At 44.5% G+C, this 22627-nt stretch overlaps 1 protein-coding gene across 8 annotated transcripts in view; it reads right to left on the bottom strand.

Annotated features, from left to right (window-relative positions):
• Positions 1 to 22627, bottom strand: part of LOC147880642 (uncharacterized) — a 168310-nt gene that overhangs the window by 53396 nt on the left and 92287 nt on the right. For all 8 annotated transcript variants that reach the window (XM_087371008.1, XM_087371007.1, XM_087371004.1 and 5 more), the window contains exons 10-11: positions 2375 to 2561; positions 1936 to 1991 (exon numbers count right to left, since the gene is read on the bottom strand). In XM_087371008.1, coding sequence (XP_087227134.1) covers positions 1936 to 1991; positions 2375 to 2561 — 243 coding nt within the window. The remainder of the gene's footprint in view (positions 1 to 1935; positions 1992 to 2374; positions 2562 to 22627) is intronic.

Below are 22627 nucleotides of genomic sequence, written 5' to 3' on the forward strand. Positions count from 1 at the left end.
TTTGCTTGGTTTCTTTTTTGTTTTTAACCTAGGTCTAGTCCCCTTCTAAAGGGGTCACCCAGGGGATCTGAGACTCATGTTGCTCCTGTCTGGGGGGTGCTAGGCTTTGACCTGCTGACTCTGCCTGCTCCGCGGGAGTGGGGGGGAAGGAGCTCAACCTTGGCCACGGGGGCGATGTTTGGCTAGGTGACCCATCGTAGCTGTAGGGGCGATCTCTGGCTAGGTGACCCATCTGTCTACAACGAAGACACTGGCCTGGTGACCGAGAAATCTCCACTCCCTGGCGAAGTGTACCCCCTTCAAGGATCTCTAGGAGGATCAACTCTGGGACGAACTCTGGGCTCTTAACCACTTGCCTGATCTTGAGGACCCCGTCATCTGCTACCACTAATGCGGCCAAATCTGATGGAGACTCTAGCACAGTGCCAAATGCTCGACCAATGGAGGGGAGGATGGCTCTATATTCCTTTGGGAGCCCTGGGAAGCGGAGCGTAACCGAAAAACGGGAAACATGGTGTGTCGTGTCCAAGTCCTCCACTGTAAAGCTATGGTACCAAGGGAAGAGGTATACCAAATGCGGGCCAAGGAGGATGGGGCTCTACTCCACAAGTGTCGAGTCAGTATTGGGGGAGCTTAGCTGGATGAGGAAGACGCCTCCTCCATAGATGGCAACCTCCTGAACATGGTCAACCTCTAGTGCCAAGCTCCCCTCGATCCACTCTCGCACCTGTCTCCTTGTGGGTGTGAGGCCCACAATTCTGCCCACGATCGCCTTGTCCTAGAGGGACTAAACTACTTGATGTACCTGTTTCTTGTCGGATGGAGAAAGAAGGACCTTAATGGCTGTGGGATTCGAGGGTGTTGCCATAGAGCCCCTCTGGCCGGACCAAGAGTCACCACCAAGATTTTCTTTCTCCGAACAGGCACAAAAGCTCCCGCTGGAGGGAGATAAAAATAAAAACCCGGGTAGGGAGGTGAAGAGGAGGGGCGGGGTGAGGCGGAGAGATGTCTGAGGAGGAGGCAGAGAAGAGGCGAAGAGGGGAGCAGAAGAGGACAAGCTGAGGGAAGGAGGGAAAAGGCGGGGAAGGAGGCGGGAAAGGGGCGGTGGGGCAGCGGGCGATGGCAGGGAGGAGGGGGCGAAGAGGCAAGGGGGAGGAGGTGGAGAAGGCGGGGAGGAGGAGGCACGGAAGGCGAAGAGGAGACAGGGGGCAGCGGAAAGAGGAGCGGGGGGGCGACGGGAGGCAAAGGAGATGGCGGGGGGGGTGGAAGAGATGGGGGGGGGAGAGCAAGCGGAGGGGAGGAGGCAGAGAAGAGGACGGGGGGGAGGTCGAAGAGAAGGTGGGGGGCAGAAGAGATGGCAGGGGGAGGCAATGGCGGGGGGAGGAGATGACGGGGAGAGGGGAGAGGCGGAGGAGGAGGGCGGGGAGGGAGGCGGAGGAGGAAGAGATGGTAAGGAGGCAGCGGGCTCAGCCAGGCAACAGCTCCTCCGAGGTCAGGCCCTCAAGCTCCTCCTGTATAATATCACTCATCCTTTTTCGGAAGGTCATAGTGACAGAGAGACCAAAGCACAAGATTGTCACACTCACCTCCTTATATTGAAAGACTTGCAATATACGAAACCACGGCTTATGCTCTTTTTTTATTGTCAAACAAAGAGCTAGCAAGTGCTACATCCGTCTCTTGGACGGAAGACAGTCCTTCTAGCTTCTCCAAGTGCAGAGATATTTACTTAACCACTACATTGATATCACTTGTTAACTCAATAGTCACACAATAATTGATGTGAAAGTCCAACATGTTATCTGCCTTAAACTAGTAATGATACATATGTTCCTTGCTTTCAAAAACCCAATCAAAACTGGAATAATCTTGCAAAGGAAAGTATGTTATTCTCAGGACTACCAAAAGAAAAAAGTTATGCATAGGGATCTTTACCAGTTTCTGATTCCCACAATTATCATACACACGAATGAGGACATATTTAAAGACACCTGCCAATAAAAGACTTGATTTAAGATTTTGGAGTAATTGTCACTCTTTACAAAAACAAAAGGTTTAAACAAGATATTTAGCATGTCTACATGTTCCATAACAACAGTGGAAGAGTGCTCACAAAGATGTAGTACAAATATATGTATATCATCCAGAAGGCAAGAGGCAATGACTCCTTGTACACGTTACTAAAAATTCTTTTTCCCAGAAAAAAGGGAGAGCAACTACACCAAATTGCATGCAAAGATGAACCTTTGAATCTCCTTAAAATTATTTTTCCCAGAAAAAAGAGAGCGACTACTCCAAAGTGCATGCAATGATGAACCTTTCAATCCCCTTAAAGTATGACAAAAATACATGAACTCCATAGCTGCACAGATACCTTCATCAATCTCTATGGTGGGCAGATGGTTTCCGGACCAATCTGTATCTTTATGATGCGATATCCACCACTGCATGAGAAAGTGAGCAATAGCATTCTTCCCAGGAATGCTAAAGACTTCATTAAAAGGCAACGGAACTCCTTGGAGGACTGCTTGAAGAAAGCTTTTGTGTACCCACCTTGCATCCTTGAAATTCAAATTACTGAAATTAATATCCTCACTGCTTTGAAGAGATTTATTTCACTCTTTTCACAATCAACAAAAAGGTGTTGCAACCCCAACAGTTTGTAATCTAGTATATGACTCTAGACTCAAAAAATACCACTTAAGCTACTATCCTGTATTTTGTGTCACACCAATTGAATTATGTCTTCCTCTCCTTCTCCTTGACAAGGGAATGTTAGAACCTTTCTTAAGAATCATAAGCATTAAAATTGTAATCATGTAACTGAAGAAAAATAGCTAGCCACTTATTCTTTGGACAAAATATAAAGCGTTAGTTTATAGGTTAGAACTCGAAACCAAAACATATCCAAGGACATTCGAAGGATTTAAGAGTTTGGAGGAAGGCATCCAAATAGACTGTTGTATCATCTAACAGTTCACGGTCAAGCAGCTCCTCATCCTGTCTGATAGGCAATCAAGCCTAGAATCCCAGACTGAGATCTCCAAGAAAGCCTTGTAGCCTATGCCACAAAAAGATAAAGCGATTGAGCAAGCAAGCATCCCTGGCATACAGATATAGCAATCTGAAGTCTGTCGCCTCTGGTACCCCTGATCATAACCTACTATGGACTGTCCCCAGTAAAGTGAGGATACATTTCTGGCCTAAGAACCTGAGTAGCCTAGACGTAGCAAAGTACCCTCCAAGATCACCCTCTAGAAAGCCCAAATCTATGCACTCATAGGCATTCTCCAAATCCAAAAAAAGGATAGACAAATCCTGATCCCTGCACTTGGCCCATGCTGAAGCCTCCCAAAAGATAAAAATATTATACAAAATTATCCTGCCACGCACAAAGCTCATCTATTTATCATGAGTCAACTCTAGAAGCAAGGGCTATAATCGGAGGCTTGGCTAATATTTTGTAAGCTATGCCAAACAAAGTAATAGCCCTCCATTGTGTGAAGTGACAAGGTCACCAATGCCATCCCAAAGGGTGATGAAAAAGAACGGTGTCAATCCATCTGATCCAGGGCTCTTACCCTTACGAAGGACAAGTACAGCATCTCAAAACTCCTTGTTGGCAAGGAATACTTTGAGTGAGAAATGGACATTCAGGCTCAATAGGAAACTCTGGATCCCAAGAAGCTCAGCTTCCTCCCCGTCACAGTCTCCCCTCCTGCTGCCCCCTCCCTGCTGCTCCACCCCTCCTGTTCTCCTACCTGCTGCCACTGCCCCCTGCTGCTATGTCTCCTGTCTTCCTGCCCTGCTGCCTCTCTCCCCTCATCCGCCTCATCTCCCCCTGCCCGCTTCTCCTCCATCCACCACCCCTCCACCCCCGCTGCTCCTTTGCCTGCCCCCTGCTGTCCCTTTCCCTGCTCTTTCCCCCACCTCTCCTCAGCCTCTTTCCACCCTCTCCTATTAGATCAAACAGGGATCCAAGTCATCGGAATCCTTGGTACACCCAAGCATAAACAATTTGGCTCCAAGCTAGGCAGATCCCCCACACAAATCAATGAGTTGGGCAATACATGATGAATGGGCTGTAGGCTGTTCAAGACACCTACCACATTCACGATTAAAAAACAAGTCCAAGTCAACAATTGCCATCCTTGGCACACCCAAGAATATATTATTTGGCTCCTAGCTAGGTAGATCTCCTCCACCAACTAATAAGTTTGGGCTATATCTTGATGAATTGGGCTGTATGCTGCTCATGACACCTACCATATGGATGATTTGAATGTAGGCCCAGATTTTTGCCATTGGTTGCCTTTTTCATAGTTAGCTTGCCTTCCAAACAAGCATACGTCCTGAATAAGCAGGACCAAATCAATAAATCACTACCTTAAGCGCACACAATGGCAACAATGCATGATGTGTTTGTGTTTTTAAAATCATGATGAGGCTTTGGATTCGTTGTTTGAGAATTGGGCTTCCTATCCTCAAATCACAGTTCAAGTCTTGGAGGCTGGTCCTAGTGTCATAGCTCATGGTTGTGTGCATGTGTGTGTGTGTGTGTGTGTGTGTGAGAGAGAGAGAGAGAGTTAATGTTAGCTGTAGACCTTGTGCCCCCTAGTCCAGGGCAACGATAAGACCATGGCTGGGTGAGTGTGGATGTGGGTGTGTTTTTTTGTTTTTTTTTAAGCCTAGGCAAGACAATCGATGCTAGTCAATGTGGACAAGAGGAGAGACACACATACCCCCCTCTTACAAAATATTCATTCATATACATCAATGGATATCATTTGACTACATTAGGTCTCTTTTTTTGGAAACTATGTATTTAAGTATTGATTGTTCACCTTTTGGTTTGGATTCTAGATGTATGACACACGGGATTAATAAGTTTCAGCCTTGAGGTCAGGAGTGTCTCCTCACCAAATGTGAGTCCTATATATGCTTGACATCACGAGTGGCTTGTCACAAAATCTGAGTTCCATACATGCTTTTCCATAGAGGTTCAAGTTCTTGGATAACTAATGCATATTATGGATATATAGGATCCAAAATATAAGGTTTCTGGGTCCACTTATCTAAATTCTAGATTTGTCAAATAACCTTATGATAGGGCCAACTTATTCAAGATTTTTCATAAGGAAGACCAGGTACGACATTCTCAAACCTAATGTGCCTAGTTTTGAGTCCCAATTGACCTAAATCGAAGTTCAAGGTTTCCACATTGCCGAGGAGATAGTTCTCTTGGTAATCAGATACATGCATCCCATACCGCAAGAACCAATTGCCAAAACCCAAACAACTCCAAAGCCCATCAATTCTAGGCTTTGGAGAGACACCTTGAATAATGAGCCCTCCACTTATGTGGCTCAGCTATATTAAGCATGCAACCCTAAATACGAATGATGTGTCCTAAATAGCCCAATATTCCCAAAGTAGCCATGCTTATCCTAGAGAGCCCTGCTTCCCTAACTAAAGCCTCCTTGAGGGATCTACCTCGTCCAGCCCGAAAGCTAATCTAAACCCGGATTGTCGCCAACCACTGGATATTAGACTACACTCATCCCTCTAGATCAATACGAATCCTAGATGAATCCAGCCTCAACCTTAAACTTAGTTCATCTATGGTTAGTTCGACTGTCCTAGCCTCGAAGGTTAGCTAGCTTGCATAATACCCATCCCACCTAGCTAAGTACATTAGATACAAGCTTACCAGAACTAGTTAGGGACATAAAAGGTGTGTATTGGAAATTGGTATCCCCCTTTAGTCACATGCCATCAAAAATGGCATTCTAGAGAGCATGTCCTCCTACAAGAGGATGGCCTTATTTAAGCGATAGCAAACTTAGAGATCCACTCTCACATCTAATATGGATGGTGGTGGGCCAGCTCTAGAAATCATTCACCTGGTTCTAGATTAAGGCAAGACAGGAGGATGAGGTCACATAACACCATGACACTTGAGCCTATGCACTCTATGCAAACATGCACAAGGTAGATACTAGAGATGCAAAAGCATGTACTAATGAGATGACCCACATCCTACGAGATCCACGTTCAATGTCACTACTTGTCTAATCAAGGATTTCTAGACATGAGTTAGATTGCTAATAATTTGAAACAGCATTGTATTGCTTTCTTTCTATCAAAGATTACAGATATACACATTTTTATGCTTTTCCGCTAACCTTAGTCAAAGGTTGAGTTTGTGTGTTAGTCACCACACATGTTTTGACCCTAGTTAGGGTCGAGTTGAGATAACATGACCTCAGAAGGGTCAGTAGACATTTTCCTTTAGAGGACCAATTTTTGTATTATATTTCATTCCGCTTCAAGCATATGGTTAAGGAATTAATGTCAACGTCCTTGGTGAGGGCGAATCGACACGGACTAGGTGGTTCTAAAGGTCAGGGGTCTAGAGACATCAAATTATGTAATTGCCAAGGGGGAAATGAAATTTAATGGTACTCCAAGAGAGGGCTGCATGGTGCACCAAGGATCGACCCTAATATTGTGACATGTGGCATGTAGAATCATCTAGGGATTTGTGGGCTTTGTGTATAGCATGTAGGTGGAACACACATGAGAGATTATGAATACGAGCTTGCTATCATAGAGATTGGCTTGGTGGAACAATCGTGTGTCATAGCCCGTGATTTACTTGAGTTTAGTAGTGGTGTCTAACATTTGGTATCAGAGCAAGGCTACGTTCAGCCGCTAGATGTTCATGTAACCTTGTGATGGTGAACGAATGTTGTGGCGGTGCTGCTGATCTGCAGATTTCCATATGCAAGTAATTCGGAGAAGTCTTTGACGATTGTTGTGCCATGATGACCAGAGAGAAAAATCTGATGTGTTGACGGCGATTTGTTTGCGGTCACAGGCTTTTTCTGGTGAAGGCAGCTCGCAAGGCATATGACGAGTAAATGTGATCAATGAATGGGGTTCATAGCATATGGGTTGAAGGCTTGTGCACTTGAGCAGCACGTTTGTCTTCTGTTTCTTCGCTATGTTGTCCCAGTCATGTAGCGCAGATAACTCGTAGGTGGAACAATCGCTAATATGGGTTGACAAATTTAGGAATGGAAGGTCTTGTGAATTCTGGCTCTTCGCTTTTGTGGAGCTTGATTGGTCGTAGCATCGTGACACGTGAGAACGAGGAATCCATTGTAGAACTTGAAGCAAGCTTCGTTGGTTACAAGGTCAAAGAGATTTTGCTACGTATGCTGGGACGAAGATTACTACGATTCATTTTTCATACGCTCTTGCTAACGTCATCCATCACACCTTCCTTCTCCTGATTCGATTTGCCTCACCTAAGCTCTTTCTTACAAGTTTTCATGGTTCATTGAGCCTAAAGGACAACTACGTTGTATAGCTTGATTGCAGCACCAAACTCTCTTTCAACCAAGTAGCAGCCACAGCCACTCATCGTTGTTGGGTGTTGGAAGCAATGGAAGCTCAAAAATGGAAGCACAAAGAAGAAAAACGAGATGCTGTAATAGATTGCTGCAAAACTGAAGTGTGGAGGCTCAAGGGAGAGCCAACATAACAAAAACCTAGGGCTAACTGCGCTAACTGGACTAAGTGTCCTAACTGACCTAGATGGTACATAAACTAACTGTACCAATAGTCGTAACTGACTATAACTAGGCCTACAAGGCTCATACCAAGGTATAAGTGGCATCTATGGATAGCCCATGAGATAGCCTACAAACCCCCCTCCATGGTATGGGCTGAAGTATCCTGGACATGGCTCAGGATACCTAAATATCTAGTGTCATGATTGCACATGTTCGTCCTGTAGGATATAGCAACCTATGACTGTACAAAGTACAACAGATCAAGTTACAAAAGGTACTAAGTTTAAAGCTTGCCGAAAAGCCTCATAGGTCGAGGTAGAGCCTTCGTAAAAGATCTGCCAAGTTGTCTTCAGTGGGAACATAAGACAACTCAATATCACTTGCCGATAATCGCTCTCTGACATAGTGATAGTGAACCTCAATGTGCTTTGTGCGAGCATGGAAAACTGGATTCCATGCAACAGCCAAAGCACTCTGACTATCAATGAAGATGACGGTAGGAGCAGTCTGACATGCACAAAGATCTGCAAGTAGCTTCCGAAGCCAAACACACTCCATTGTAGCTATAAAAGCCGCTCTGTACTCAGCTTCACAGCTAGAGGTAGCAATTGTACTCTGCTTCTTGCTGAACCAAGAAACACTTGAAGTACCAAGCATAAAACAGTTCCCACTATGTGACACACGAGTGTCAGAACAACCAGCCCAATCACTATCAGTGAACCCATGCATGACAAGTGAAGTATCAGCCCCACAAAGAAGGCCTAAATGCTGAGTGCCTTTAAGATATCTGAAAACACGCTTCACGGCATGCCAATGGTGCATAGATGAGCTATGCATATATCTGCTCAACCGTGAGACAATATACTGTAGATCAGGTCTCGTATGGCATAGGTAAATCAAACAACCAACTGCCTGCTGATAGAGAGTGACATCACATGTACCGCTGCCATCCTCAGAAGAGAAATGAAAACCAGTCTCTAATGTTGTGGATACTCGCTTGCAATCCTCAAACTGAAAACGGTGCAAAAGCTGTCCAATGTACTTGGATTGTGACATCAAAATGCACCCCTCACTGCTAGCAAATTGGATGCCCAGATAGTAGTGCAAAAGACCAAGATCAGACATAGCAAATGTCTGCTGCAAATCAATTTTAAAATCTGCAATTTGCTGAGCATGTGTCCCAATCACAAGCATGTCATCCACATAAAGGACTAAAATCAGCAAATCTATCCCACGCTTGCAGATGTAAAGGGTAGCCTCTGTAGGGCTGTTTTGAAAGCCACATGTGAGCAAATGAGAATGAATTCTCAAATACCAAGCCCGAGGTGCCTACTTCAATCCATAGAGGGCCTTTTTCAAGTGGCATACCTTGCTTTCAGAACCTTCAACCTCAAAGCCAGGAGGTTGGGAAACATAGACCTCTTCCTGCAAATGCCCATGAAGGAAAGCTGTCTTAATATCAAGCTGATGTATCTGCCAATGAAAGTGGGCAGCAAAGGCAATAACAATGCGAATGGTAGTGATCCTGGAAGTGGGAGCAAAAGTCTCCTCAAAGTCAATGCCATGCTGCTGAGCATAGCCCTTAGCAACAAGACGGGCTTTGTAACGGTCCACTGAACCATCAGCTTTCCAATGGCATTCTTGCCATGAGGCAAATCACACAACTCCCAAGTGTCATTCTGATGGATAGAATCCAATTCAGGTTGCATGGCCTTCATCCAACAATCATTCTGAAAGGCATCTTGATGACATAAGGGCTCTTCATTGCATGCTGTAGCAATCCAAGCATAAGCAACAAAACTAGCATGCTCTTTTCGGACAATTGCTCTCGTACGGGATGGCAGAGAGTATCTTGTTTGCTGTCTTTTAATGTGTCAAGGAGCCAACGGGGTGCCTTTTTAGGCTCCTGAATTTCTGCTCTTTTCTGGTCAAGAGCCCGGTGCAAAAGATCCTGATTAATGATAGCCATATCAGGCTGAATTTCTGCATGCACATGTGGCTGCAAATGACCAATAGATGGAGGAGGGACAACCTCAAATGGAACATCATCCTGAGCATCGGATGGAAACAAAGGCATCAAGCTGTCAAATATGTCTGGGGCATCAACAACGGGCTGTTTTTGACAGTCCAACAAAGGCATCGTGGAAGATTCATCAAACACAACATCCCGACTTCCGTGCGGAGCTGATATAGCTTATATCCCCTGCTCTCTGAACTATACCCAAGAAAAATGCATTTAACAGCTTTATCATCCAACTTAATGCGTCTCCGTGAAGGCACATGAACATAAGCTAAGCATCCAAAAGTCCTCATGTGGGAAATGCAAGGCTTACGAGTCATGACCCATCCAAGGCTCATAAGGTGTGATAGTCTGCAATGCCTTTGTAGGACATCTATTCAAGATGTAATTTGAACACATGACCTCATCCAACCACAACTTATTAGGCAAATGTTTGCCTTTCAACATGCATCTGGCCATTTCCATCACTGATCTATTCTTCCACTCAACCACGGGATTCTATTGAGGAGTATAAGGCACCGTGCATCGATGATTAATGCCACGGGAAGCCCAAAAAACAGCAAACTCCTTCGACGTGTATTCACCCCCCCCTGTCTATATTAATGTGAGCAATGTGCAGCCCACTCTTATTCTCAGCCAAGGCAATAAAGTGCTTGAAGCATGAAGAAACATCAGAATTGGATTTCAATGCGAAAATCCTAGTGCACCTAATGAAATCATCAATAAAAGTAACAAAATAGTAGAACCCCCCAAGAGCTGCAACCCTCATGTGTCCACAAACATCACTATGAACCAGATAAAGCTTACGTGAAGCACCAACTCTCCCATCCTTGGGAAATGTACCACGGTGCATCTTACCAAGTAAGCATGGTTCACAAACATGTTTGGTAGGCATATGCGTTTTGAGAAGATCCACAACCATATCTTCCTTATATAACTTCACCAGGGCTCCAAAATTGAGGTGTCCAAACCTCTCATGCCACAAATGAGTATCTGCCATGGTAGAATCAACAGCAAAGGCATGTGCATCGGCAAGTACAACATCATCATTTGAACATCTGTCATAAGCATCAAGTCTGTATAGACCGCTAGACAATGTGCCAGTCAAAACCAGGGTAAAGGCATGTGTAACATCATACACTGCACACCTCACACCATCAAAAATAACCTGAAAGCCACATGTAGCAATGGCTGAAATAGAAATGAGTTTCTTACGAATGCCTGGAACATAAAGCACATGCTCTAGAGTAACAATACCACCAAAGACAGAAGTAAGAGCAGCTTGCAGAATACCTTACACGGTATATGATGCATTATTGGCACATGTGACACTGCCCCCCTTAGTTGTAAGCTCCAATCAGTTGAATAACTTCCTGCAGGAAGTGATGTGCTTGCTAGCACCAGTATCAAAGAACCAGGCATCACGAACATTTGAAACTGCCATACAAGCATCATGAACATCAGGATTATACCGACATAAAACCAAGAAAGCCCAATGGTGGTCTTGTGCGAAATTAGCGGACTCATGTCGATCTTCTGCACTAGAAGAACCAGATACTGCAAGACCAGACTCTTTCTTTTTCTTTTCAGATGCTATGCGCTTCCTGCATTCAGAAATATCATGCCCAGGTTTCCTGTAATAATGACATCTCTTCTTCTTTTTGTTATCCCCTGAAGAAGAGGCACAGCATGGGAATGAGAGGACTTTCCAACTAAAACCTTGCCTTTACCTTTTTGTTTGTGATGGGCAGCAAATGCTTGATCACTAGCCATAGTAGCATTGCGATTCACACGACTTTGTTCCTCCTGAAGAGAGCAACAAGCTGGTCAAAAGAGAAATGATTGGCATCACCCCCTGCAACTAACCTCAATGTAGTAGCAAAGCCTTGATATGAATCAGGCAACCCATCAAGGGCATTAGAAATCAGCTAAGAATTAGGCATAATCTCATCAATGTTGGCCAACTGTTCTTTCAAATCCTTTACATTAGTGAGATAGGCATCCATGTTACCACCCTCATCAAGCTTTAAATCTTTCAACTGCCTGCCAAGATAGGCAACCCTCGCCTCATTCCGCACCCGATACAAAGATGCAAGCTGATTCCATGCTTGCTTAGCTGTCTTGCAAGACCGAATACGAGGGATAATAACCCGTTTCACTAAAGAGCAATCAAGGCATGTGCTTTGGCATCACGACCATCCCACTAAATTTACTCTTGTGAAGGAGGCAAAGCTCCTGGAGCAAGAGGTGCAAGAGTCTTAGCTGTAGCATTAGAACCATCACCTGAAGAAGCAGAGGCTGCAGGTGTAGCACCAGTAACAGTGCGTATAGGCCTAGCATCAGAACCTAAAACAATATGCCATAGATTCTTGGCAACCAAAACATGTCCCATCATGTATGACCACATGGGGTAATTGGTGCCATCAAGCTTGTCATCGGCCCCAATCAGCCCAAACAAACCATCTTTGCCACCAAACATGGTGCTGAAATACAAGGCAAATGCACCAACTAGCAAAGCAAATGAGAGAAAGGCAACCTCTCAAGATCAAGTGCCAAAAATCTGCCCAAGCTTCAAAGCTTAGGTCTGCAAGAGACTCTGTTGTCCCAAGGTGTACCTGTTGCAAGAAAAATCCCCAAAGGCAACACGAGGCCTTTCCAAAATGCAAATGAAGCAGAAATTGAAAAAAGCCAATGCAACAAGGGCTTACCCAATGATGTACAGCAGTGACAGGCTCTAAAAGCGAGCAAATGAGGGCTGGAAATGAGAATTACAGCAAAAAAAGTGCTCCCACGAGGTCGAGAGCACGTAAAAATGGAGAGAAGCTCGCAGCCTAAGGCAAAGGGATGCCAAATGAGGAGGGAAGGGCTCAAAGAGAAGTCTCCGGATCAATTCAGCAGTTCCAAATGGCTCCAAATGCCGGCACACAGCTCGAGGCAGCTCCAAAATGCTGGCACGCAGCTTGAGGCAGCTCCGAAATGCTGAGAAACCTTCAATATAACTGGCACGCACCCCGAGGCAGCTCCGTACTGCAGTAAATGCTTGCTGATGCAGTCCATACAGCCTAAAATGCAGTAAATGCTTGCTGACGCAGTCTGTCAGTCTGACAGGTCCGTACAATCCGTACAGTCTGAGAGGTCCGTATAAGTGTACAAAATTCGTCCGTACAGTCAGACAGATCTGTACAGGTGTACCGAATTCACACATGCGAAAATCCATACAAGGTGTACGGAATTCCGTACAGATGCTGCGAACAATAAATGTGCAGTAAATGCACCGATCTCAGCAGGAAAAGCTCCAGAACACTGATTTCCCATGCCAAAAGTGAAGTTCCCGCGACAGAAATGCTCGAGCAGGTTCTAGGTCCTCACAGATGTGTAGAAAACCTCGAAAAACTGAGCAAATCAGCAAGAATGAGAGCTCAAAAGGCTGCCAAACAGCTCAAGGCAGCTCCAAATTGCTGGCCACAGCTCGAGGCAGCTCCGAAATACTGAGAAATCTTCAATATAACTGGCACACACCCCGGGGCAGCTCCGTACTGCAGTAAATGTACGTAATTTCTGACAGTCCGTACGGAATTTCTGACATGTCCCTACGGTTGTACGGAATTCGTACATAGGTTTACTTCAGTTTGTAGTAGTTAATTTGAGGTTGCAATTTCAGTTGTGGTAACTTGTATATGCCGGATAGCTAGAATTTGAGCATTCGGAGTTTACAATTGCAGTTGGAGGTTTCTTGTATTTCAGGTTATATGGGAGTAGGGGTGGTTTTGAAGTCAAAGTTATAGATGACTTGTACATAATTAGAAGTTGGGATTTCCCGTTGTAAAGGCACTTTTTTTATAAAAAAATCACTCGATGGATAAAGGTGAAGCTATAGCAATGGAGGTTGAAGAAAAGACTTCAAGGGTCGATCCCATAGAATCGGGAGTCGCGCCAACCCCGCAAGTGTCGCGCCCAGCGGCTTACACACTATCAGCTAGGATTGCTTTACTAGTGATGCCTTACAACAAATTCTGACTCAGCAACTGCAAGCAAATGTAAGGCAATCCAAGCTTAGAAAAATGGTACACAGTATGTCTACTAGACCATCCCGTGAGGAAAAAGGAAAAGCTCCAATAGAGCCTGAAACCAATGTTCATAAGGTCGAGCCTAGGAGGGCTAAGATACCTAATATTGCCAATTATAGACCAAAAAAGTATTCTGGTCGAATGAGTGACCGTAGCTCTCACATCATAGAAACCTGGTTACACAAATGAGAAGAGGCTTTCGCCATTTGTAAAATTAGGAATGACATGAAGAAAATCCGTGGGGCCACCCTTATGTTTAATGAGGCAATGGATAGATGGTGGATTAAAAACAAAGAGATGGAGTGAAACATTCCATTCTGTTTTCTTCCAGCTTTTCGTTGAATCACGGGCACAAGCACTTGGTTTATCCTTCCAGCCAACCTCGTTGGTTGCAAGCTTATCTGCTAAAAATCCAGAAGGATTCGTTTTTCGTAACAGCTTTTGCTTGCTTAATTCTAACGAGCCCCAAACTCCCTAGATTCATCTAGTATGCCACATGTCTTAAATTTAGGGTCCTTCCTTAATGCATTATTTACCCCTCTCTTGGGATATCTATGAAACATTTGCCCCTAGGCACATTTCATGCATTTAGGTCCCTTAGCCTTAGATCCACCTAGTCTAGTGCCATGTCACCCACACCAAAGACCTTGACCTTTATTCCTTTTTTATCTTTTACATGAAGCCCAAACAAATATAATACAAACATTGATCCTTTAAAGGAAAATGTCGACTCACCCTTCCGAGGTCATGTTACCTCGACTTAAGCGTAACATTCCTTCCCTCTTCAGCATCAGCGTCCTCGATGATAAAGTCTGGGAACACTCTCCCTAACTGATATACGGATTCCCAGGCAGCTTCTGATAGAGGTAGACCATGCCATGCAACCAACACCGTGGGTATCTTCCGATTGCGTACTTGCATTGTTCCTCGGTCCAGGATTCCTGTTGGTTTGAGTCTTGCATTATCCTCTATCTCTTGAAACAAAACAACACCCTCGATTAGTGAGTCACCTGTATGCAAAATTTTCTTTAAACGAGAAACATGAAACACTAGGTGCACCTTACAACCCTGTGGCAATTCTAATTTATAGGCTACCTTGTCTATTCTTTTTAGAATTAACCATGGCCCACAATATCGAGGTGATAACTTAGCACACTCTCCTGTAGTCAAAGACTTAGAGTGCAAAGGAACTCTGAGAAAAACTTTTTCTCCTTCCTTAAATTCTCTAGTGGATCGGTTTTCATTCGCATACGCCTTAGCTCTATCCATAGCTTGGCGGATGTTAGCTCTCGCAAGTGCTAGCATCTCCCGCATCTGAATCACAAAGTTCGCGGCATAGGCACTTTCTGAGGTACTCCAACTATAGTTGGGTTCGATGGCCTATAACCATAATTCAGCTCAAACGGACTGAACCCTGTAGAGGAATGTTTTCTATCATTGTAGGCAAACTCTAACAATGGCAACCACTTGTCCCATGTATGTTGCCTCAATGACACATATGCTCTAAGCATATCCTCTAAAATTTGGTTGATTCTTTCCGTCTGACCATCCGTTTCTGGATGATCCCCACTGCTCATTCCCAACTCAGTCCTTAGTGTCTCAAACACTGCAGCCCAAAAATGACCGGTAAATTTGACATCTCTGTCTGACACTATGGATTTGGGTAATCCATGCAAACGAAATATATGTCTAATAAACAAATCCGCCACTTGCGGGGCACTAACAGACTCTCTAGTTGGAATGAAGTGAGCCATCTTGGTAAGACGATCAACCACCACAAGGATAGAATCATATCCACCTTGTGTCGTATGCAAACCTACAATAAAGTCCATGGAAATGCTCTCCCACTTACTTAGTGGTATCTCCAAGGGCTGTAAAAGTCCGGGTGGCTTCACCCGTTCTACCTTACTTACCTGACACGAAAAAAAAACGTGTCACATATTCATAAATATGCTTTTTCATCTTTGGCCAAAAGAAATCTCGCTTCACGAGATCATATGTCTTCTCGACTCCTGGATGTCCCGCACATGGGCTATCATGGCATTGTTGAATGACTCTCTGCCTGAGATCATTCTGATTAGCTACTACTACCTTGCCATTTCTTTTCAGCATACCATCCCTTATGGCATATCTTGCATAAGTTTGGCCTTTTCTGGATGCCAGGTCATCCTTTTTCCCAGGTTTGAACACATGAGCCTTAGACCAAAGGCTCTGGACGAACTCGTTCACCTTTTGAGTTTCTCTAATCTCGGTCATTAGAGCACTCTCTAACACCGTGAAACTCATGTTATGCATAATGTGTGACAACGCATCAGCAACCTTATTATCCTTCCCTCTTCGGTACCGAATTGTCAAATTAAACTCCTGCATGAGTTCTGCCCACCTAGCTTGGCGGCCTCTCAAGTCAGGTTGTTTACAAAAATGTTTCAGAGTATCATGATCAACATCCACATAAAACTCTGATCCATACTTGTCTCCATGTTTTCAAAGCATGGACAACAGCATACAACTCCAATTCATGAGTTGGCCAATTTCGTTGAGAGGGAGAAAGCTTCTTGCTTTCAAAGGCTACAAGCCTTTCCTCTTGGAGGAGAACTGCTCCTACCGCAATGCCACTTGCATCGGTTTCAAGAAAAAATGGTTTCTAGGGATCAACTATTTTTAACACCGGTCCTCTGACCACAGCTTGTTTTATGGTGTTAAAACTTTCCTGTTGATACAATCCCCATATAAAAGATACTTTATCTGAGGTCAGATCAGTCAATGGCGATACTATTTCGGAATATCCTTGGATATGCCTTCGATAAAATTGGACAAATCCCAAGAATGATCGCAAAGCGGTCAAACTCTGACGGATTGGCCAAGTCAGTATCGCAGCCACTTTCTTTGGATCCATTTCTACCCCCTCAGGAGTAATTATGAATCCTAAATATTCAAGTCTTACCATACACAGTATAGTTTTCTTTTTATTTACATAAAGACTGGCTTTCCTCAAAGTACTGAATACTATTCTTAAGTGTTCATGATGCTCAATAATACTTTTACTGAACACCAGAATATTGTCAATAAAGTGTACTACAAACTTTCCGATATACGAACGTAGTAAATCGTTCATAAGCATGACGAATGTAGCTGGAGCATTGGTAAGTCCAAAGGGCATTACCAAAAACTCATAATGTCCAAACCTGCTTCTAAAAGCGGTTTTATGCACATCCTCGGCTCTAATACGGATCTGATGGTAGCCACACTTAAGATCTATCTTACTGAAAATTACGGCCCCATGTAATGCATCTAGCAAATCATCGATCCGAGCCATCGGATACCTGTGCTTAATAGTGATATTATTCAATGCTCTGTAATCTATACAGAGACGAAAAGTGTCATCTTTCTTCTTCTTTAATATCACTGGCGAAGCAAAAGGTGAAAAACTTGGTTGAATCTGCCTCAACTTGAGGTATTCTTCCAGTTGTCTTCGCACCTCCGCCTCTTCAGTAAAACTCAACCTATAGGGAGGTCTATTTACAGGTTCTGTCCCCGGGATTAGTTCAATCTTATGCTGAACATTCCGTTCTGGAGATAACCCATAAGCTAGCTCATCCCTAAAACAATCAGAGAACTCCTCTGTTATTTGATCAGCCAACTTGGCCATCTCTCCATTTTGAGCAACATCAGTGCTAGCCGAAGAATCATCAATCGGCTCTACCGATGCTGTACAAAGAAACAAAAACTCTTCTTGAGCTTTTTGAATTTCCATCACGGAAACCAACGGTCCTTGAGGTATATCCCTTTCACCTCGTAAGACATACAGCACATCATTCATCTTGAATTGATAAATGTGCTTTTTCCAATCTATGGCTGGATTCTTCCTAGAATGCCAAGCCTTACCCAGGGCTATATCTGCATGAGCAAGCTTAGTCATTTCAAAATCAAGCTTCTCAGCATAGTCCTGAATTCGAAGCTCCAACTGGGTAACCCTTTGGTCAAATACTTCAGTTGAACTTCCATCTGCCATCCTGACTGTATATGCATAGTCAGATGGACTAGTTTTTAGTTTCAGCCTCTTTACGAGCTTGGAGTTAATTACATTGTGCGTTGACACTGAGTCAAACAACACAATGACCTGATGATTAGCTACTTGCCCTTTCATCTTAATTAGCTCCGTATCACTAAAGGTTGTATGCCCCGTTGCTGCGGGCTTTGACAGGATATTATTAGGTGCACTAGTTACTAACTTAGCAACAGACACACATAACAAAAAAGGTACTGACCTTTGAGAAGATCCCGCTAGCTGAATCTGCATCTGTTCTGCTCTGGGACTTCCCTCCATTTCCACATCGCATTCTGAGACCATCATCTCAGCCATCCGACGATCTTTGTTCTGTGGACAATCTTTCCACTGATGAGCCTGAAGGCAACCGAAACACAAGCCTTCTCTCCTCGCTTTTTCCCTTTGCTCTGGGTTCAAAGAGGACTTCGACCAAGCCCGGGCTGCCATTGGTGTTACTTCTCTTTTCATTCCAATGGTGGTACTTGATTTAGGAGTCTCAACTGGTTTAGCCTGCTTGGCTTGACCACTAGGCTGTGAGGCACCTCCTTTGCTAATCCACTTCTTCTTAAACCCAGTTTTCTTCGGGTACCCATACTGAGTCCCAACCTGCACAAACCCACTTGGTCTGTTCCCTTTTGCATCTTCATAGTTCAGGGCTATGGCAATTGCTTCATCTAGCGTGTTCGCATACTTAGCCCGAACTTCCATCTTTATCCGATCATTCAATCTAAAGATAAAATCTTTTACTTGGATTGACTGAGGTAGGGGTTCATCAACCTTCATTACACTTTCTCTGAACTTATCGATAAATTTCTCTGACGAAGGTTTCGATATTGATCCCAAGCTCGAGATGCTTCGTCAGGAGGTAGGAAGTGTTTTCTAAATTCCTTTTTAAACCCCTCCCAGGTAGTGGATGCTACTCCATCTTTCTGTTGTTTTATCCACCACCTATCCGCTGCCTCATTAAACATATGGGTGGCCTCTCGGATTTTCTTCATATCATTCCTGATTTCACAAATGGCAAATGCCTCGTCCCATTTGTGTAACCAGGTATCAATGATATCGGAACTACGGTCAGACATCCGACCAGAATACTTTTCTGGCCTATAATTGGCAATATTAGGCACCTTAGCCCTCCTAGGCTCGACCGTACGAACACTGGACTCCGGTTCCATCCGAGATTTACCTTTCTCCTCACGAGATGGTCTGGCAGACATACTATGCATCATTTTCCTGAGCTCAGACTGCCCTACATTTGTTTGTAACTGCTGCCCTAAAATCTGTTGCAAGGCATTCTCTAACATTGCAATTCTACCAAACAATGTATGACCTGCTGGGCGCGACACCTGCGGGGTCGGCCGGACTCTCGACTCTACGGGATCCATCCTAGAAGCTCCTTCTTCCACTTCCATTTAGGTCAATGGGTGGTTTTTTTTTTTTTTAATAATAAATAAAACACCGCTTGAAACTGTAATTACAAATCGAAAGTCCAACTTCCAACTTTACAGCTGACAAAGCATATATCACACTGTAACCAAACCCTCTTTTCCCTATACTAGGGAAACTCCTGCAATCCAAGAAACCTCAAGCCCTTAAATCCAAAGGCATAAATCTGTTCCCAATCCAACTCACACACCTCAAAACTACAAAAATTTAACCAAATAAAATAGAGGGAATAAAGAGTCGAAAGCCCCCTGGTATCTCCACGCGAACAACACACGCTGAGGTATGCTATAAGCGTGATTCTGCGCAGTGTTTGCAATTGACTCCACCAAGGTACGCTTCCTACTTCTAAGGACCTGTTCACGCGCAAGGCCTCGAGCTAGGCAACTGCCAGTCTCGAGTGACTACGCTTTGGTCCTCTGTCGATCGAATTTTCCACGCAGCCCCAACATTAACGATCTATTGTGAACAAAATAAAAACGTGATCGTTTATCACGTCCACAGCCAGCATCGATTATCACGTTGAAGGACTTCCATGCCACGCAAGTATCAAGAGTCAAAGTTCCCTAGCCCTGAGCTAGCTGTAAACCAGCGGGTGTCCAAAAGATACGTCTGCCTTCCGTCACCTATTTCGTCACCAACCTACGCGAACCGTACCCTCCTGCGACAGCTAGTGCCGTGACCAGCACTACAACGACGTGCGTGAACCGTCAGTTGCGCCAATACCTGTGGCAGCTAATCTCGTGACCACCCGATAGCACAGCTGCGTCATCACCTGCGACAGCTAATCCTGTGACCACCCGATAGCCCTCGTCGCGCGTCGTTCATCCACGCTACCCAGACTTACGTGAACCGTACCATCGTCCGTCGTCAAACGCCCCATATATTCTGCGCTCTGATACCAAATGAAACATTCCATTCTGTTTTCTTCCAGCTTTTCGTTGAATCACGGGCACAGGCACTTGGTTTATCCTCCCAGCCAACCTCGTTGGTTGCAAGCTTATCTGCGAAAAATCCATAAGGATTCGTTTTTCGTAACAGCTTTTGCTTGCTTAATTCCAACGAGGCCCAAACTCCCTAGATTGATCTAGTATGCCACATGTCTTAAATTTAGGGTCCTTCCTTAATGCATTATTTACCCCTCTCTTGGGATATCTATGAAACATTTGCCCCTAGGCACATTTCATGCATTTAGGTCCCTTAGCCTTAGATCCACCTAGTCTAGTGCCATGTCACCCACACCAAGGACCTTGACCTTTATTCCTTTTTTATCTTTTACATGAAGCCCAAACAAATATAATACAAACATTGATCCTTTAAAGGAAAATGTCGACTGACCCTTCCGAGGTCATGTTACCTCGACTTGAGCGTAACATGGAGTGGCATCCACTACTTGGGAGGGTTCAAGAAAGTATTTAAAAAACACTTCTTACCTCCTCACGAATCATCCCGAGCTTGGGATCAGTATAGAAACCTTTGTCATAGAAATTTGTCAATGGCTGCATACACTGATAAATTTAGAGAATGACTAATGAAAGTTTATGAACCTCTTTCTCAGTCAATACAAGTAAAGGATTTTATTTTCGAACTGGATGATAGAATCAAGATGAAAGTTCGGGCTAACTACACAAACATTCTTGTTACCTCTGTGGCCCCAAGGGCCAATCAATGCGTGCGTGGAGTAGCGGCAAAGCTCTGCTTGTAATATCTTGAGCTTGGAATACAACTTGACAAATCTAGTGGGACAAAAATAGAAAAAATCATCTCTAGAAAAGATCTGGTCATACTTGTAAAATCAAGATCTAGAGAGAAAAAAGACTAAAACTAGAGAGAGGAAGACTAAAGCCTTCACTCTTTGAAATATCTTCAAAATTACCTTCACAAGTGAAGGGACCCAGAGATATCTTGACAAGTACCTTCACAATTGAAGGGACCCAAAGGTGCCTTCGCTTGTGAAGGGACCCAAAGGTATCTTCACAAGGTACCTTCACAAGTGAAGGGACCCAAAGGTACCTTCACAAAGTACCTTCACCAATGGAAGGGACCCTCATAAATAAATCTCTCTCTATGGAATGAAGCTCCCACTCTTGAGTGGCTTTGTGTTCAGTACGACTGGTGTGTTCTTGCACAAGTGTCCATGCTTTCTCACGCTATTGTGTTCTAGCATGCTCTCTCTCCTCCTCCCTCCTCCTCTTTCGCCCTCTTTCCTCCTCCCTCCTTCTCCCTCCTTCTCCTTCCTTCTCCTCCCTCGTCCTCTTTCCTTCTCCCTCCTCCTTCTCCTTCCTCCCTCATCCACTTCCTCCCTTCTTCCTCCCTTCCTCCTCTTGAACCCCTTCTAAACCCTTAACCCCGTGAATCAGTGAAGGATACTAGCTCTCCACTCCTCAACCCTGCAATCCTCTCTCAACCCTAAACTTCTTCTAAGCCCTGGAACCCTTAGTTAGCTTCCTCAACCCTATCCTTCTTCTAAACCCTGCAAATCCTTTTCTAAACCCTTGAACTCCCATGGAGGAGAAAACCTCCACCTATCCATGTGATCAACTCTTCTTTCATGTTTTAGCCTACACCTCTCACAGGAATACGACCCCAGGACCTATGCTACACTTGTCAGAGCACCTATGCTACAACGAGCGACAACACGATTGTAGGTGACCAAAAACCTTGGACCTTGGAAATGAGAGAAAAAGTGACTATTTTGGTGTCGTTGCCGGGGGTGTTAGTACCTGAAGCGAAAGCGGAGCACGTGTTCGCATGTGTGAAAAAGAACCCCTTCGAAAAACCGTTCAAGACACATCCCTCAAGGCAGACATGAGGAAATGATTCCAATTGGTGCAAAAGGATGAGATTTACGTCCTAAACAATGTTGACTTACACAAGCATATTAAACAGAAGAGTCTCACATGCATTGAGGATCGCCATTGACCAGATGCAGGTTTAATCCCATCAGCGGAGGATTGAGACAGGGAGAGCAGCACGTATATCCAGAGAGCAACAGACCTGCACGCTATGCACACTGGGAGTGATTAGGACAGAAGAACACTTTCTCTGCGCGTGCCCAACCTACTACAAGATCCAGGGGTAATACCACTGTCTCTATCAAGATGGGAGTGGCTTCAACCCACTATCTCGATTGATCCACTTTCATGAACAGGTCTGCATTGGGCTCTACCTGCTTGAGATGCGCCGACACAAAGAGATCCTGCTATGACAGATCAAAGAGCAACATGAGGTGATCAAACCACAGGACACAAAGGAGGCTGACCAGACATAGCGGCATGTCACAAATTTCTATGCATTTGAGTCCAGCTCCAGGACACATTGGAGTGGAGGAGGAGGAGCTAGCTGCTATGCGGTCAGTCTGGATTACCTAGAGAGGATTGCACAGACCACCCACGACACAGAGAGTGACCAGAGTACACTCAATTGAGGTATGCCCTCTCACAGCTTTCCTCAGAGGGGACCGCCCGAG

Source organism: Dipteris shenzhenensis, chromosome 32 (assembly GCF_047967505.1).
Source record: "Dipteris shenzhenensis isolate YYH24624 ecotype China chromosome 32, Dip_SZ_1.0, whole genome shotgun sequence".
Lineage (NCBI taxonomy): Eukaryota > Viridiplantae > Streptophyta > Polypodiopsida > Gleicheniales > Dipteridaceae > Dipteris > Dipteris shenzhenensis.